Raw genomic sequence first — 18861 nt, forward strand, 5'->3', positions numbered from 1 at the left:
TCGGCCCCTTTTCCTGAGGCGGCCCCTCCGGCCGCCGCGCTCCCGCCAGGGGGCGCTGTGGGCACGGGGCCCGCTCTCCGCGCGGGCCCTGCCGGAGCCTCCCCACTCCAGAGAAACCCTCCCTGGCATCGGGAGGTTCCGGGAACCGGGAACAGCGAACCCCGGGCGCGGCCGGGGACGGACGCCGCGCCTCTTTCCGCGCCCCGCCAGTCGCTCCTCCCCGCCTCGCAGGACTACATCCCCCAGCATGCCCCGCGGCGGTGCCGCTCGGCGCGGCTGCCGCGTTCCGCCGGGCGCGAAGTGTCGCGCGGCGCGGCCGGAGCTGGGCTGGGGCCCGGGCCGAGCCCGCCGAGCCCCGCCGGGCCTGAGGCGGCGGCGATGGGCGGCGGGCGCTGATCCCGCCCCGCTCCCGCAGCCAGGCGCCCGCCATGGAGGAGGAGAGCATGGAGGAGGAAGGCGGCGGCGAGGCTATGATGGACGACCAGAACCACAACAACTGGGGCGCGGGCGGTTACGGGCGGCACCTGCTCGGCGAGCGGCTGCTGCCGCCGGCCGGGCCGCCGCGCCCCGCGGGGCCCGAGCACAACGGCGCGGGGCTGCGGGGCTGCGAGCCGGGGGCTGCCGCCGGCAGGGTGGGGGCGGCCGGGGCCATCGCCGCCATCAACATCAGCGCCTCGACCTCCAAGTTCCGTGAGTGACCCGGGCCTGGGCACGGGGGGGCCTCGCCTGCTGCGCTGAACCCGCCGAGCCCGCTCCTCTCTGGGGCCGCGCTCGGCTCTTCCCTGCCCCGACCTAGGGCTCGCCTCGAGAGGTTCTCGAAGCGAAGTCACACGGGTTAAGGCGCCTTGGAAGGCGAAAATAACCTTTCCAACTTCTGCTTTGCTGTCACGGTGGATGTGGCTGTAGAGCTGGGAGAGTGAGCGTGGGCAGGGCTCTCGGCTGCTGCTGGTTCTGAAGCCTTTTACTCAGTCCGTACTTTTAGTCTTTTGTCTCTCAGCCTGAAAAACCTAGAGATGAATTGGAAGCCTGTTAGGGATTGCTGGTGGCAGCTGTGGGCAGAGCCCCTGGAAGGGTCATGCTGTCCAGGAAGGGATGAGTGTCTGCAAAGGTCTGATAAGAACGTTCTGATAAGAACGACAGAAGGTTAATTTACCCAGTTTAGCCCCAAAAATAGAGTCATAATATTAGAGAATGGTTTGGGTTGGAAGGGACCTTAAAGACCATATTGTTCCCTGCTTGAGCAGGGACACTTTCCTCTAGACCAGGTTGTTCAGAGCTCCATCCATCCTGGCCTTGGGGATTCAAAATTGGCTTTTGTGTATAGCTTCTAACAAAAATAGCTTTTTTTCCCCCTATTTTTTTCTTAGTAAAGATTGAGGGAATGGAAGATTTTTTGCTGTACATTTCAGTTCTGCTTTTTTCCAAAAGTCACCTTTCTGGGCAAAATACACCATTTTTTTCTCATGAACTGTTGGAAAGCTTGGATTTGGATAGTTGAAAGCATTCCTGGAAGTGCAACTGTGTGATTACCACGATAAAATTTACATGGGAAATGCGCTTTGTGTGTCCTCCCTGCTTTCCCCAGTGCTCTCTCACCTGTCCACGTCCAGAGGTGAGCAAAAGCTCAAAGTTCAGGCTTCTGGACTTCTGCTTCTCTGGTAAGCCTGGCTTTTGTGGCACATGGCCAAGGCTGCCTACTTTGAAGTTAAGACTCCCAGGCTCTGTGAGTTTCCTGGCATTTTGCTGCCTTGCTTGTCAGGTCTCCAGGTACCTTGGGGTGGTTTCTAAACCCTGGAGACAGTTGAAATCAGATGTCGTTCAACCTTGCTAAACTAGGCTCTTGAAGTCCTACTCCAGACATTCAGAATCTTAGTTTTTCCTTCTGTTTCAGAATGAAAATGGTTTTCAAGCTGGATCTCTAACAAGTGGGAAGGTGATTTTCCAGCTAATCCACAATTTATGTCTGAGAGGGAGAAGCAGCAGCATGATTTGGCTTAGGGTGTGGTTTTGGAGTTCATGTTTTCACTTCTCCAGCACTGGTATCCCAGCGTAATATTTTACTGATTTTTTTAAAAATTGTTTTTCTGCAAAACAGAAAAATTCTCTAAATGAAGTTCATTAGAACTTTTCCACAGCTTTTTGTTGTGGGTAGTTGTGATGGTACATGTAAGTGAACAGAACAAGTCCAGTGAAGTAGTATTGAGTGAGAGCCTAAAGGAGCTGAGGTGGGCTCCTGCCTGTTCTTATCCTGGCTCTGACAGAGGATCCCTTACTCACCTTTAATTTTTACTCATAGAAGAAGGGAGAAAGGTCTCTTTGGATATAAATGTTCTCTAAGAGGGAATCAGCATGTGCTGGATTCCTCGTGCCTGCTCTGTCCCACTAATGGCAGAACGTGTGTGGAGAAGTTTGCCAGTCCTTAGCCTGATGGAAAAGTTGTCTGTTCTCTGCTGCATGAGGCAGTTCTGCAGCTGGATGAGCAACAACTCCTGCCTTGCTTCATGATGCAGAGGCTGTCCTGGATAGAGTATCATTCCTGTTTCAAAGAGGCTAAATCCAGTTCTCCTTGAGATTTTGGTAAGACTGAGAGCTAAAATTAGAATAATGCATAGTTCATTTAATAGTTTTTCTTTAAAAGCTTTTCTTCTACTTAAAGCAACTTAAGAAGAAACTTCTATATTGTAGTAAACTTAAAACGAAATATTTACAGTTGTCAATCATAGCTGTGTATTTATAAAGCAGTAGTGTTGTGAAAAGTATTTTTCAAACTTCATGAGGAAGAAAGAAGGCAAAGAACTTTTAGTACTTTAAGAACTCTTCCGTGATAGTAATTGCAGCATAACCTGATTGAGGTAAACAATGAAGAGTTTCCATTTTGTTTCTTTTCTCCTTTTCAAGAAAGGTTGGTGATAGGTGTTGTTGATGCCAGTGCCATTTGGGACAGGCACATGTGGCTGTGTGCACTGGCAGATTCACTGAATGTGCTGCATTCCCTCTTGCATAACATTGTTCAGTGCAGTGTGTGTGCACTGCTGCGTGGGCAAATGGTCTGATGAAGAAAAAGTTACTTTTACTAACCAGCCTCAAGCAGGCTGAGAAACAGGTTATAAAAATAGAGTAGAATTGGAAGCCAACCACGGGGCAAACTCATAAATTTGCTAATGTATGCTGGGATGTGTCAGGCAGGGGGGCAGAGCAAAATCTATTGTGAAAACATGCACTTGGGGCTGAGAAACAGGAAAGCACAGGGCCATAGTCTGTACATGGCTCTTGGACAGCTGCCTGAAGAGTTTGTACACTTTAGCAAAATATTGAGGATTGTAGGGTGCACTGCTAATTGAGCAGTAAATTTTCGTGTATCTCACTTGGTGAGATGAAATATAGCTTCTGAAAGTTGCTTGGTTGCTTTCTTTCATTTTTATTGCCAGAATAAATGACAGATAATTGTCAGCCTGCTGTCTGCATGCTTGGCAGTAGGTTGGATCAGCCATCCTGCTCTGTCTCTTGCTTTTTAGCTACAGATTTGAAAAAGTGAGTGTGTGTAAGGTTTTGTTACCAGTTCCATGGGGGATGTATACCTACTCATGATGGACTGTATTTTTTTTGGTGGTTTTTTTTTTAGTCTTAGTGGGTTTTGCCATTCTTTTCATTGAACTGGATGTCAAAGAATTTGGTAGGTTGAAGCAGACTGTGTTTCCATTATGACTATAATACTGATATATCTAGGTTATGATAGCTCATGCATATTCTTTTTTACTGAAATGGTTTCACTGCTGCATTTCACCTAAAGTTTTCCTTTGGAACTTTTTTTTTTTTTTTTGTATGGAAAAGCAGCAGTTGTTGCTGAAGATTTACTTGTGAAGTCTTTAATAATTTTCTGGAGAATGCTGAATTCTCTGGAAAATACTGACTTCTTTCGATTCTATTGGACTGATTTCTCTCGAAGCCCCAGCTCCCCAGCCTTGCTGAAGTTGGATAAAATCCAGCATTCTAGCATGCTTTCTTACAAAATATCAGTATCACTTCCCAGAAACCAACTAAATTGCAGTTCGGGAGTGGAAGCTGTTGGGCAAATCCTTTTAAATGTTGAACACCTAATGTAGGGATAAGCATTTAAGCATAACATCCTAAAAAGAGAGAAAAATAAAAAATTAAAGGGCAATCTGTCTTTCCTTGCTAAGGATCTGTGTGATTCCTTCCTTGCTGGTCTCGGCCTTTTTCTTGCAGAGTTTGTAGTTGGAGGGTCTTCAGGCCACCCTTCACTTCTGTGTGTGTAAGAGCTGCCAGGAGAAAAAGGGCTTTACTAATTTGTGATAATTATTAACATTTTAAAGTACTTTAAAAACTTTAAGTTTTCTGGATTAGAAGAATAAAAATAGTGGTTGTTCAGTTTGTAGTCTTGGACTTTTAGCTGTGTAAATATTGTGGTTGGCTTAGTTTCAGAACTGAAGTGTGGAAATCAAATTACATCGTATTTGTAAGAGACTTTTTGAATGAGAATGAAGCTTTTCTGGAACGTTACTGTGAATTTATCAGTAAATTTTCTATGCAGACTTTTCTGTGCAAGTCTCATGGGGCTTTTTGTAAAAGTGTTTTGTTCTCTACCTGTGCAGCATGTCTAATGGGCAAACCTTGCTGTCTGCTGCTGCTTTCTCTTTCCATATTGTAAAAAAATATAAAAAATTAACATCTCAACAGCCTGTTAAAATTATTTTGCAGTGTTCCCAAATCTTACTTGACTATTTTCTTTCAAATTAATATGGCTCATTTAATATGTTAAACCAGATGTGGGCGTGATTATACATTGTAATCTTAAAAGCAAGGCTTAGTCTAATGTTTATGCTGACTTCAGCTTAATAATTTCTGTGGAACAGAGTGGTTCTGTGGAGGCCCATCTTTTTGGGGGTAGCAAAGTAAAAAACAAAAGCTCATGTTTTTCTGCTGAGTGTAAGCAGGAAGAGTAAGGGTGCTGTGTGGAGCTGCTGCTGAGAACATCTGCCTGGAGTGTGGGCTCTGTAAGGGTTGAGAACTCAAACAAGGCGCTGCAAGGCAAGGAACAGGGGCTGAGTTTACTGCCAGGGAGGTGCTCTGCTGTTGCTGACTGCATGGGTGCTCTTTCATGGGGAAGCTGACTTGTTGGACTTGTTAACTGAAATCCTGGTGGTTGTGTAGCCCTGTGACCTTGACTCTCTCGTTAGCAAACAGTGATGTCCTTTCAGATTGCAGCCTGGGCTCATGGGGCAGTGTCCTGCAGTGCTTGGTAGAGGGGACCTGGTGACTGCTCAGACACTTTCAGGTTAACGAGATCTGATTCTGTAACAGCTGTGAAACAAGAGAGCACCAATGGCTGCAGCTGGAGTGGTGCCTGCTCAGACACTTTCAGGTTAACGAGATCTGATTCTGTAACAGAGAAACAAGAGGGCACCAATGGCTGCAGCTGGACGAAGAGGAACCAGGAGTGCTGCACTAACATCCTCCTCTAAGAAAAGCTTCTGGCTGAAATACCCTAACATGGCACACAAATTTGTAATACTTGCTCCTACAGATAGAGTTCCAGCACTTCCTTGTCTCACACCTCTCTCTTTTCCATGTTCTCTTTACAGTCTTTTATTTTCCTCATGATACTCATAACTGTTTTGCCAATTTCCTTACAATTGTTCCTTATAATGCTGCCAAAAGTGACTCACTCACAACCCCTTTGAAAATGCCTTTCAAAAATATTGCTTCTCAAACCCAGCAGTGAATCTACATTTAAATGTATATTTAAAATTCATTACTAACCAGAATATTTCTTTCCAGTGTTGTGTCTCAAATGGTCTATATTCTCTGCTCCATTTAGGCCAGGCCTGCATGTGGAGTTCAAATGAAGAAGTTATTCTAGATTTCCTAGGCAGGATAGTTTTGATCCTTTTTTGTTTTGATAGAGTTGATTTGATTTCATTGCTTGAATTCAAATCATAGATTTGATTGAGGTGCTGTTGGTTGCTGAGGGCTTTTTTGAGTGGGTGCTGTGAAGCTGTGGTGGTGTGACAAGGCAGCGAGGAAGTGCTGCGAGTAAGGCCTTGAAGGGAGGGTGTGAACCTGTTGGAACTGAGCCACGAGTGGTTGTTTCAGAAATCCTCCCTGAAAAGAGGGAGATCCAAACCCTTCTGTGGCTGTGAAGGTGCCCTGAGTCACTGCTGCAAGAAGGTGCAGTTGGGAAGCTCAGGGTCAGGGAGCAGTGGGGAACGCTAATTTAAACACCTCCTGTTCTTCCCTGTGGTCATCTTTATCTGCAGAAGGAGTGTAATTGTCCCTGCTAGAGGGGAACTGTAATGCAGATTCAGAAAAGTTGCCTGGAAGCCTAACTGCACTTGAAGGCACCGGGAATTGCATCATCTTTTAGACCAAGGAAGCTGCTGGTCCCACCTGAGACTTGTGAAATGAATGCATCTGCTGGGAAGCAATATTCAAAAACCTACCAGTCTTGGCCAGAGCTTGTCCTCCTGAATGTGAAGATGCTTTGTTAATGATTGATTCTGAACTGCCACAAAGTTACATAATTTATTAGTCTGATCGAATATTTTTATAAATTTTTATTATTATATTTTCATGCTAGAACTCCCAGCAGTTTGCTTTTCCGTGTTACTTAGGCCTCAGGGAAATACCAAAGCACTGATCTGGCAGGTTTTCTGATTTAATTCTTGTAAATACAAAGGTACAAATTCAAGTCTGGGCTTTAGTTTTAGATGAGTTTATTTTGGTGGAAGTGAGCTGTTCCCAGTTTTTTTGGCCTTGTTACTGGTGTGATCTGAAATCACAGTGTTCACTTTTTCTAGTCTTTTAGGTGAAGTTACTAAATCTGTTCTTGTCTTTTTCTTGCAGTAATGAATGTTATAACAATTGAAGACTATAAGAGCACATATTGGCCAAAGTTGGATAGTGCCATAGATCAGCTTTTAACTCAGAGTCCTGGTGACTACATCCCTATCTCCTATGAACAAATATACAGGTAAGGAAATACTTTAAATGCTACATAACTATTTTTTTTGAAGGAAATGTTTATTTGATGTTATCTATGCTTATGTCATATTTTGTACCTTTGAGGAGACAAATTGGAAAGTTATGTGACAAACAGTACTGTTTAAATGGGTAGAGTGAATAATAGATACGTATCTTGACATACCATGTTAAAAGGAATAAATGCTAAAGAATTAAAATGCTGAAGTGCTGAAGACACTAACATTAAAATAAACCCCATCACAGTTACTTAGTGTAATGTCCTAGGAAATGCATTAAAGACTCAACATCCTTTTCTCCAAAGAAATTGGCATGATAAGCAATTGACTTGCTATATCAAAAGGCTTCTTTATGGTAGCTAATAGGAGCCAGTTTGGTGTGGTTGATGTGTAGAAGGAAATAGAAGCACCTGGTGCCAAGGTCCTTTGATGTAAATTGTCATTTGTGTGTTTTGCCTCAGGTGTTTTGCTGTGTTCTCCCCTTGCCAAGTTCTAGGCAGTTTGAAGGACACTCCTTTGCATCTCCATTCTTGTCTGGAGAAGGCTTGGGCTGTAGCTGCCTTGGAGCTGCAGTTTGATTTGAAAGGAATCTAATCACACACCAGAACTGCCCTTCAGGCTAAACTAGTGCTTCCCTGTCACACTGCTGCTCCAAACCAAAATGCTGCAGAGACCTGGCCGTTTCTTGAGATGAACTGAAATGGAGATGTTTGTTCTGTAGGTGGCAGGTATTCGGGGTGTTGGTGAACAGGATGGAAAGTGGGTGACTGCTCTGCATTTACTGCCCAAGATGCTGTTAAACCCTTGGCCCTTGCACAACTGTGGCCTGCTCTCTTGGTTTTCTTCACCAGGTGTTGCCCTCTGTGGAATAATGCTGCCAGCTCCAGTCACTGATGGCTGTTTTTAGGGACTTTCAGCTCTGTTGCCTCATGCCCACTTGCTCTTAGCCACTTTTCTCTGCAGTTTAAAACTTTGGATTAAGAAAGGCGGTTCAGTTTTGCCCCTTAGTTCCAATTGAAAACTTCAAGAAACGTTCTCTTTCCTCTCCAAACTTTTGGAACTGCTTTTATCAGGACTCAGAGATCAATCATCATGTGTATAAATAATTGAGATGGCTGTTTGAATTAAGAGAGCCAGCTTTTGTGTAAGTAATCAGAATTCTTTCCCAGCTTGAAATCCCCGATGTGCAAACAGTCTACAGTAAGACATCTCTCAAAAGTGATCTCTGATAATGAGTAGGTGTGCAAAGTTGATGGTTTAATTATACCTAGTTATGGTTTGCAGATAACTGGACTTCATCCTTGTCATCTTTCTACTCAAAAGTTTTATTTACTGAGTTTTGAGTTTCTTCTGGATGAGCCCTATACATCTGGGGCACTTGGTGCAGGACTGTAATGATGCATGGATGTTTGTTGGATATATTTTACTATTACCAAAGCTAAAGATTTTCCATAGTTTAGTGTTACTGGTAAAGCTGGTGTGTCAGTTTTCCTTTAAAAATTATGTCTGTGGTTGTAATTACTCTGCCACAGCCTCTTCCAACCAGGAGATCGATTTTGGGTTTTTTTTGGTTTTTTTTTAAATATTTTTAGACTGTTCCTTTGGTTGAGAATCTGGACAAGATAGATTGACAAGGGAAGGATAATTGATTTTTTTTTAAGAATTGAATTTAATAAGGATGTTTGCTTGGAGGATTTTTGAGAATCTGTAGCAGACTTGAAGTTCAGATCTTCTCTACTTCTAAGCCAGTTCTTTAGTCTGAAAAATGGAATGTTTCTTGAAGTGGTTCAAACAGCTACATATGAATTTTTTTCTTTACAGTGAAACTGACATGAAAATACAGTAGTATTCTTGGTCATCTTTGTGCTGACTAAAGGAATCAAGTTTTCCATAATGCAAATTCAAAATACATTATTAGTTACCCAAATATTTGGGTATTTGCTATATTTGAGGTGGTCACTAATAGCTGTAGGTGTTGACTCCCCAGCAGTGAGAGCTGGGCGATAGCTTCCAAGATGTGTGTGCAGGTATTTACCATGGAGCAGTTTATCTCTAAAATATCAAAGTGTCATTAGTGTCTGTTTTCAACTGAGTCCAAAGCCTGCCTGTGCATAGTCACTTCCAGTTCTAAAAGGGTTGGATAAATTGGCAGAGAGGTGTGAAGGAAGGTTTGAGATGAGGAAAACATGAGCAGCTAAGTTGTCTTCTGGCAGTCTTCACTGCCTTCCAGGTGCAGTGCAGTTTTCTGTTCCTCAGGAGAGCTTGGGTATTCATTCACTGCTTACCCTCTTAATGTCCTTTTTAGGATTTCCTTTTCGTAAGGTGTTTGGTTATGTTAAAGAACTAACAAGCTTGTGACTTCTTTGGGTAATATCAGGGCAAGGATGATTCACAGTATTAGCCCACAATCAGGAACTGAAAACAGGATCTCAGAATGGAGAAGGAACCTCTAAGTAAAAGTGCTCAAATCAAATGTAAACACACCCTGTGTGAACATGGAAAGACTGGTGTTTGACTACAGAACATGTTGCAGAAATAGAGGCAGCAGTAGTGTGTGTTACACTAAAATCAGTTTTAAATATCAGTTTATTTGCATACAAATAAAACAGTCAGCTTGTGGAAGTGGCTGTGTACTGGTTAGCTGTGTAGCAAACAAATGTGTGGCCATTTGCTGTGGTTACCCAGCTGGCTGATTTTGTAAGAGATCACAAAAATCAGTCTCACTTTTCTTATCAGTGTTTCTCTCTTTGATCCAAACCAAACTGATATTTTTGCTCTTAGCAAAGAGCATTGTACCAAAATATCTTCTGCAGTTGCTTGTTTCAATATAGGATTTGCTGTTGGTAGACTTGATATGAAAAAAAAAGATTGACCTTGGTTGATAATATATAAATAATAGCAAACTAGAGATACTCAGTATTTTTAAAATATAATAATATGACAGGTGTGGGATGTCTTTTGGTTTTTAACAAATAATATGGTTCACCAAATAAGCAGATTTTTGCCATCTTTGTAGTTTGGGCTTTTGGGGCCATTTAAAGCCTGCAGAATTCAAGGCTGGGGTCTGAACCTCCCTGGAAATCAGTTGTTTGCACATGTCCTAAGAGCAGTCTCTGGCCTAAATTTCTTGCTGTCCCATTTCTTGGCACAGAGGAGTGGAGAGGGGAGCAGGACTGAGATGTGACTTGCCCAGGATACGAGGTGAAGCCTCCTTGGGCCTCTTGGATTTGGCAGCTAAATTTTGAAATGCTGACTGAGAGTAAAGCTGCTTGGTACAGATGAATGTTGGTGTTAGTCCTGACAGTGATGATTACTCCAATAACATCCTCCTGAAAGTAATAAATGTATTTGTTTTACAACTGCTGTAAACATATCTTCAACGAATAGCCTTGTTTTGCAGATGTTATATTGCAGTATGTAAGCAATAAAGTGTTCTTAAGAATCAAAGGTGGCACTGAAGACCAGACATAACACAGCAAAGCCATAGAATGCAGAATTAGTTTTAGTGCCCTTTTTCTGCATCTTTATTATGAAAGTGTGGAATTTTCTTAGAATTTAAGTAACAAAGAATGGAGACTCATGCTTGGGTCTGTAATTGTAGAACTTCTGCCATTTCTTTTTAACACTGCCATGGTTTTGATGCTACTTCTATCATACTTGTCAGCATTCCCCTTCTTTTAGTGAGGGTTTTGCCCTAGAATATTCATAGAATTGTTAAACTTGCTTATTTTAATGGAGACTTCATTCACAAAGGAGAGACAAAAGCCAGGAATATGCTTTTGACAGAAATGTCCTGACTGTTTTGAAGTGCATTCTAAGAGAGCTCATTGTAAGTTAAAATGAAGTTGTGGAGGGGGAATGGGATGGACACCCTGGAGTCTCCAGGGGAGTCCTAAGAGCCTGCTGGAGCTCATTCCAACCTTAGAACTGTATTTAAAAGTTCAACAATCATTCAATTAACTCTATAATCCTCTAAATTGAAACTTGAACAAAATGTTTTGAAGTCTGTTACCCTTCATTGCAAACTGTTGTAAGTTCATTGTTTGTTCCTATATTTGTTTCTGCAGTTGTGTGTATAAGTGTGTATGCCAGCAGCATTCGGAACAGATGTATAGTGACCTAATAAAAAAGATAACTAACCACTTAGAGAGAGTCTCAAAGGAGCTGCAGGTAAGAAGCTGCACAATCTAATTCTCTCTTTCCTGGGATCTGTGATTATATCAGAGCAGTATGGAGGTGGCCCGTGGAGGGGATTGCTATTACGACTGATTTACATGAACTTAAAAAATTGTTAACTACTTCACTCACTAGTGGGCTGTCAGACTGAAAGCCAACTACTAAATCCAGAGGTTTGGCACTGCTGGACCTTGGAGATCTCAACCACATGGAGAACAGTGGCTAAACCTGAATATATGATATAGAATGAAAGAATGGAGAATGGGAAATCTTAAGTATAATATGGGATGTAAATACCTCAGTCAAGTGTAAACTGAGCATGAGATAAATGTCTGCCATTCCTGTGTAAATGTGTATAAACTGTTTATGGTTCTTGTGCAACCACAAGCAGCACAAAAGGGAAAATCTAAAGGAAAAAAATTGTGTGAATTAAATATAGATTGTGAAGTATAAGTTAAGAATTACTGCATATGGAGTTCCATTACAGCTTATTCTGCATTTTTCTTGCCTATCTGTAGATGTCAGTGGTTTACAGCAGTCCTAATGTATACAGCTTGTATATCCGTATCCATCCCTGCATCTTACTTGTGCATCCATGGTTGTTTTCACGTGTGTACCTTGTTGAACATTCCTTTTAGACTAGAATCTCCAGATACGTACTTGAAATTGTCATTGTTGTAGCAGCAAGACTGCTTGATATTTTTCCCTGAAGCTTTTTTCACTTCCATAGCTGATGTTTGAGTTCTGTACTGATTTGCAGTGCATGAAGTAGAGAAGCCAGTTACAAAGAAACCCTAAAATACAGCAGCTTCTTCAGTGCTTCTAACACATTGATAACTAATTTAGGTCAGCCCAAAACAGTCTTAATGCTTAAACTGCCTCAGATATTTCTGGCTAAACATGCATTCCCAAAATGTGAAGCCTGTGATCTCTCTGATGTCCTTTTTGTTGCACTATTTTCCTCTTGTGGCTTTCCTTACAAAGAAATTTAATAGGCATGGTATTTGCTAGGTTCTTTCTTCTTTTCTCTTTTATGTTCTCTTTATTTGTCATGGAGTGATAGCCTCAGTGTTCTATAAAAATTGCTTGGAGTTGGTGAACACAATTTAAAGTAAAGCCTTGCCTTGGTTCTGCTGAGCTGGTGCAGCCTGTGCATTTTTTCTTCTGTTTGTGAGAACTATGAATCATTTCAGCTATACAGGTTTGGCCAGTTCTTCTGATATATCCTATGGTAATACACAGCTTTAATTTGATTTGAATTTGGGAATACCCCAAATTCTTTACTTGCTAATCCTTGACTATTTTCTCTTGAGTCCCAAAACTGAGGCAGCTGATGTTAAAGTTTGCTTTAGCACATATGAACCTAAATACTTCTGCCTAAAAACAAGGCTGCCTTCTGAACATCAGCTTGTTAAAAGAATAATTGAGACAACTGTTTAATGCAATCTTAGCCTTGCAAAAGCTTCCTTATGTGGGTTAGACACACCTGTAATATAACACAATACCATCCTTGAGTGCATCATGGCGGTTTTGTCTGACGTGTGAGCATGACTTGACTTTTGGATGACAAATGGATCTTTTTGAGCTGCTGGAGGTAAAACTCTCACGTGCCTCAAAAAATTATTCTATAAAGAAACTGTTTTAGCTGTGGGTTGTGAAATTTACTCTTAAGAAATTACTACAATGTGTTTTATTATTCCGAAACTTCTTTAATCTTAGTGCATTTTGGTGACATTCAGTTACCTGGAATGTATGTTGAAAATGCAGTTCTAGATCTTTACCCTAGCAACAATAGTAAATTACTTTGTAAATGTTGGTTGCTTGGAAGTTTCTGGTTCCCACAGGCAAACAATGAAAAAAACCCTATATATGTGAATCCTTTTAATGCACAGTTTGTGGTGTTTTGCTTTTTGACATAATCTCATTCACCTGCCAATAGACATTTAGGAGTTCTGTTTATTTGGCAAGCTATGACTTGTTGCAAGTTGTTGGTTTTTAATGTTCAGAGATGCAAAAGTAGCCCAGTAGAAGTAGGAATGTTGGTGTGTGTAAGAAAACTATGTTTCTAGAAACTGAAATGGCAGACAAATGCAATGCCTTTCTCTGGACAGGGCAGCACTTTCTTTGCATAGCAATGTAACAGTTAAATGGGAGGTGGGCTGCAGTGTCTGCATGGAACCAACATGCCAGTGCAAGCTGTCTCCTACAGGAGCCACTCACCCACAGCCAAACCAGTAAAACCCAGATACCAAACAGTAACAGTGGGAGCACCTCAGGGGACTGGTCAGACTTGCTCTTGCACGGATTTAGTCTTAATGGAGTTTGGTTTCTCTCTTCGGGGCATTCACTGCAGAAACTCCCTATATATATTTATTGTCCCCCTTGCTGCCTGTGTAGCCCTGTGCTTGCCTGAGCAGCAGGAGTCAGCAGAGTGAGGGGCACTCGTGTCCTGAGCTGGGTGTCCTGTGCTGGGACCCAGAACAAGCCCTGGTCATCCTGTGTGACATCTGCTTTTCCACACTGCAGGACAGCTTGTGTGGTGTTGGTGTTTGTTGCCCTGTGTTTTCCTGAGGGTTTGTTACACAGCTTTTCAGCTCGAGAGAGTTACTCTCAGTGGTGGTAGAGACCACAGGAAAATGTGGCTGGGCTGGTGTATTTCTGCATGTTGGACATTGGGTGAAGAGCAGTGAGCAGTGCTTGCTGAGTAATGGTACATTTAGAGGAGATGAATTACTTGTCACCAAGCTGATGTGGGGCCTCCTGTATGCCAAGACATTTCCAGCTCCCTCATTGCTGTATCAGGCAGTTAATGATCCCCTCTTCAGACTGCCATGGAGAGACTCGCAGCAAGGATTGCTGTCCTTTCCTGCAGCTGATGTCTGACCAGCTTCTCTGCATTAGTTAAGACAGAGTTTTACCATGCAGAGTTTCAGTAATTGAGAATTCAATCTCCCTAATTCCTGAGCTGATTTGAATTTTGGATTTTGTCAGCTTAAAAAAAATAACGTGTCGCTGCAGAAAACACAAATTAACTTGTTTCCTGTTGTCTTGAGGTCTGTGAAGCCTGTAGCATGCAGATGATTTTTCTAAGATGCTTTATTTGGAAACATTTCACTGGTAATGGACATGGTTCATTATGTTGTGGTTTAAAATAATGTCAGCTGTTTTTGTGGGTAATTGCTGAGTCATTCAGATGTATGAGGTAGGGTGGATACACAAACATATGCTTTCAAATTAAATACATCTCTTTAAAATGAGTAAAACTGTATTTGCATTAGGCACTGGTGTTTCTGGCTTAATTTATTCTTATGCACTCTGATAAAGTAATTTAAAATCAAGCACTTTACCCATTAGCACTTCAGCAAAAGATGCTGGAAAGTACTCAAAGCACTGACAATCAGAATGTGCTGTGGCTTTGAGCCCGCTTGTTACAAATGTAGCTCTTTTGTGCAGGTGCAGTGCAATATTTTCATTTTACTTAGAATAAACTCAGTACTTCCTTTTTGAAATGACTGAGGGCTGAAAACCATTTATTTGTCATGTTGTACCTTTTATTTATCTAGAGGAGAGAGAAAAGGGGATCTGTTGTTTTCTGTTTGTGGTGGGGTTTTTTATGATGATGAATTATATTTTTTTAATGAACATGACTGCACTGAGGAGTCACTGGTGTTGGTAGATAATTTGCATGTCTGCTGTTTGGCCCCCAGGATCTGCAGGTTTATAGTCTTTGTTGTGCAATGCCAGAAAGGTTTCCTGCCTGATATTAATCATTACAACTTCTCAGCCTTTTGTCTTGGCTCTCAAACCAGTCAGTGCAGTGTATGAAAGTATTATCCCACTTGCTGTTTCCTTGGGAGAATGTGTTTGGAAGTCAAGTATCCTGAGTGAGGGCTTTAAGGTGCTCAGAGAATCCTGGTAAAGGTATCAGCAAAAGCAGCTTTAATATTAAAGTGAATTTATTACTGTGAGTTTCACTGAACTGAATCAGCTCATATGGATGGTTTGAACTCAGATGTTTGAAACCAGCAGTGTTATAAATGTTTGTATATCTGTGTGTGGACATCAAAAAGATGGCTTTTGACTTGAAGTAGTAGGGGTGACCATATTGCCAGAATTGCCATTAAAAATAACACAACCATCAGCAAGTTAAGCTGAGAGGAGCATTCTTGTCTGCAGCTTTTTGGAAAGGCTTGTTTATCTCTGCAGCTCTGTTTATCTGTTTTGTCACACTACACTGGGGCTGCAGACCTTGGTGCAATTACAGAAAGATACCAGTAAGTACAGCACAAATTAATGTGTATTTAATCGATGGAAAAGCTTCGGAAGGTTTCTTACTGCTACACATTTTTTCATGTCTTTAGATACAATGTCTTTTTGTTTTACAAGCATGTAGAATGGAAATGGAATGTGACCCACACCTGCTAACCTGCTCTAAGACAGTTACATGAGAAAATGTCATGAGGCTTTGAACAGGTTTGAGTGCAGGCTTGACTAGGAAGACGCAGTCTTTGAATCAGTTGTGCTTTGGTTTGATGTCTGTTTTTTGTAAAATGTTTTAATAATACCAGTGTCTGGTGAGGTAGACCTGGGCATCACATATACATTGCAAGGCAAGGCAAACAAATTATATTTTCTTGAGAAAGAACAAAGAGTGGTTTAGAAGATTCAGACCACTTACATGAATAACAGGTTAATTTGTGTAGTCATAGCCATTCTCCCTTTTCACTTGGCAGGCGTGGGAGGGATGCTGCAGTCTATGTGCTGGCATTTTGGCAGGGAGCATATTCCCAGGAAAATGGAGCTGCCCATTCACCATAGGAATGTAAGCTCTACTACACATACTGCTGGCTGTGCCAGACAACTCTTCATAAACAGTTTAACTTTGTGTTCCTCAAGCACAGAACTGTTGTCGCTGTTGCTTTCTTCTGAGCTGTTTCTGAGTTATTTTGAGCCAGCAGCTGCCTTCTGATTTCATATGTTCAGTTTAAGAATGATATTGAGACTGGTTTTGAAGCTCAAAAACCCCATATCTTTTTCAGATAGTTTCTTGCCCACAAGTGCCTTGAAATGCCTAGGTATTAGATTTCAAATAAGGACAAAGTAATTTAGCACACAGGATCTCCAGCTGCTTGTTTTCTTTTACTGTGTCTTGTATGTAATCCTTTCCCAAATGTGTTTTATTGTTACTTCTCATTTCTGTTGGTGCTGAGATGTCCACTGTGGTGTGTGAGGAGATGAAATTGTGTCTTTAACATCACCTTTTAAACAGCAGCCATGGTATTTTATTCTAAGATGCAGATGACTCACAACCAAGCTGAAGATGTTAAGCAAATGCAACTGCATCAGAGTTTGAGAAATCCAAGCAAGCATTCAGTGCTCCTGTGAACAGACACACAATACAATTGTTGCTGGAAAACTGTTCTTAATCCTACGAGTGGTAGATAAGAGCAAATGTAGGAGAGGATTTAAACTGCCTGTATTGAGTGTTTTAAAAAACCCCAAACAATTCAAGATACCAACAAACTTACAAAAAAAACCATCCCCAACCCCCTGAATTGACAGTTTGATAGGATTCAGGATGAGGAGTGAAGGAATGAGGGATTCTCTTCTTTCCTGGAAAACCTTAAGCTAGGAATGTGTGCTTTGTATTTTTGAATACCTTCTGTAATACCTTAGGTGAGATAGAAGTGGGTTTAAACACTTAATAGTTGCTGGGGAGTTGTAAGAAGTAAATGTCATGCTTAATTCTACCCCATCCCTTGTAATTTAAGCAGCTGAATATATATATTCTCTTTTTTCTGGACTAGGACCAGGAGTAAAAAGTGCCAGCCAAAGCAGTTTTTTTGGGTTTTTTTTTCTTGTAATAGCTATATTTGAATAAGTGTAGATTTTAAATTGAAGTTGGGCTGTAATGATGGCCATTTAGTATGAAAATCTTAGCAACTTCTATTTACTCATGAATTTGTTGCCATGTGCTGCTTTTTAGTTTACAAAATTCAAATAGTTTTATATAAACTATTCCAGCTCCAGTTACTGTCCTGTAAATGTGAATGTAGAGATGTGGAGAAAGATCCTGTGCTGAAGCAAATAATTGATTTCAGTCTGGCACTTCGGAGCAGCTGTACAGTAACATTGTGATGAACAGAAAACAGATGGTTCTGTTTTCCCCACACAGATTACAGTAATTCATAGATGAGCTGTGAAAATACTATTATTGATTTCTCTTTGGCTTGGGTATTTTGGTAGTTTACAAGTCAGGCTTTAGTTGAGCAGAGTTTGATTGTCAAGCTTGCTTTTTTTTTTTTTTTTGTTTGCTGTCCGTTGCTGTTACTGTCTTGGCTATTGAGGCTTGACATGAAACACTATAGGAGAATAACATTGAAAAGTGACATGTCATGCTGATAAAGCAGACAACACCTTGATTTCTGCATTGCAGAGGTTAAAACCAAGGTCTGATACTTGCCTGACACTAGTGCAGCACTTCCTCTGAAGCCATCAGGACATCTCTTGGCCTTTTTGTCTTTTTCCAGAGCAGTTGCTTTCCACTTCATTGTGAGGCACAGCGGTGGTTGGCAGCTCCCAGGTGTCGTTCCATTAGAGGCTCCTGAGATTCTGAGATGTTGTGCCCTCATAAACAGCCTCCCTTACTGTGACACCTTTGGGAGCTGAACTAGCACAGTTCTCATCTGCAGAGGGGAAAAGAGATATCAGTGCTTATATCCCTTGTCAAAATGTGGCAAACTGTCTGCACACATTGCCTGGGATTAAATCTCCTCTGCCCAGACAGCTTCTGATTGTGTTTCATTTTGTTGGCTTAATTGTTATTTTGTTTTTTAATGAAAAAGGCAATCTATCAGTGAGAGAAGAGCGGTGCCCTGTGTCAGGCTATGGTCTCTTTTTGTCTGGCATGTTCTTTCAAGTCAAATTTTCCTTTTTCTTTCATGTTAGAAGCTGTATACAAATCAGAGGGTATAACCGTATTTAAAGTTGAGGTTGAAAAGGAGTGAAGCAGGAATACATACTGCTTAGAATGCAGATTTCATTGCATGTTATTTGCAACAAATTGTATATGTAGCTATATATGTAAGGGAGTCCTTGGAGCTCATAGCCACTTTTATATGGTGTTGGCATTTTTGAACTAAAATTTGTTTGGCCACCCATGAGAACTACATTTGCAATAAGATTAAATCCTTATGATCAAAATGAGGAATAACCATATATAGCCTTTGGCAATTGCATGTGGAATAGCACTCTTTTTTCCTTTGCCAGTTTTGCTTTCCTTTCTGAACTGTCTGCTCTGTATTGGTGTTTGCTGTGAAAATTATCCACGTGTTCATTAAGCATATTAAGAAGGGAGGCAAAAGAAGCTATTTTAAGGGGGAAAAAATGGTCATAAATTTAGAATACTTAATAGAGCAAAATATCAACATAAATTTTAACTCTTCTCTTAGGGCTGCTGGTGAATGTCCATACAAAGGTTGAAAAATGATTGTGAAGATAGCTTTAAGTTCTGATAAGGTGGTCGAGGTGCAGCTAAGCCTTTGAATGTTTCTTGTGCCACAGATGCTTTGGCTTTAGGAAAATCTTTGAACTTGTTTTCTTGCAAGGCCCCAGTTACCGCTGTATTCTCCATCTTCTTTTGGCTTGGTGCTGTCTGAGGGGAAAACAGTGTGGGGGAAGAGAAGTT

The 18861-nt window shown here is 41.5% G+C and overlaps 1 protein-coding gene across 2 annotated transcripts in view; it reads left to right on the forward strand.

The window, feature by feature from the left end:
* The first annotated feature begins 274 nt into the window (after nt 1–274).
* Nucleotides 275–18861, forward strand: part of CACUL1 (CDK2 associated cullin domain 1) — a 42898-nt gene continuing 24311 nt past the window's right edge. For both annotated transcript variants that reach the window (XM_041461208.1, XM_041461209.1), the window contains exons 1-3: nt 275–690; nt 6865–6991; nt 11066–11168. In XM_041461208.1, coding sequence (XP_041317142.1) covers nt 429–690; nt 6865–6991; nt 11066–11168 — 492 coding nt within the window. In that variant the 5' untranslated portion in view covers nt 275–428. The remainder of the gene's footprint in view (nt 691–6864; nt 6992–11065; nt 11169–18861) is intronic.

This window comes from Pyrgilauda ruficollis, unplaced genomic scaffold (assembly GCF_017590135.1).
Source record: "Pyrgilauda ruficollis isolate IOZ18807 unplaced genomic scaffold, ASM1759013v1 scaffold15, whole genome shotgun sequence".
In the NCBI taxonomy this organism is placed as follows: Eukaryota; Metazoa; Chordata; class Aves; order Passeriformes; family Passeridae; genus Pyrgilauda; species Pyrgilauda ruficollis.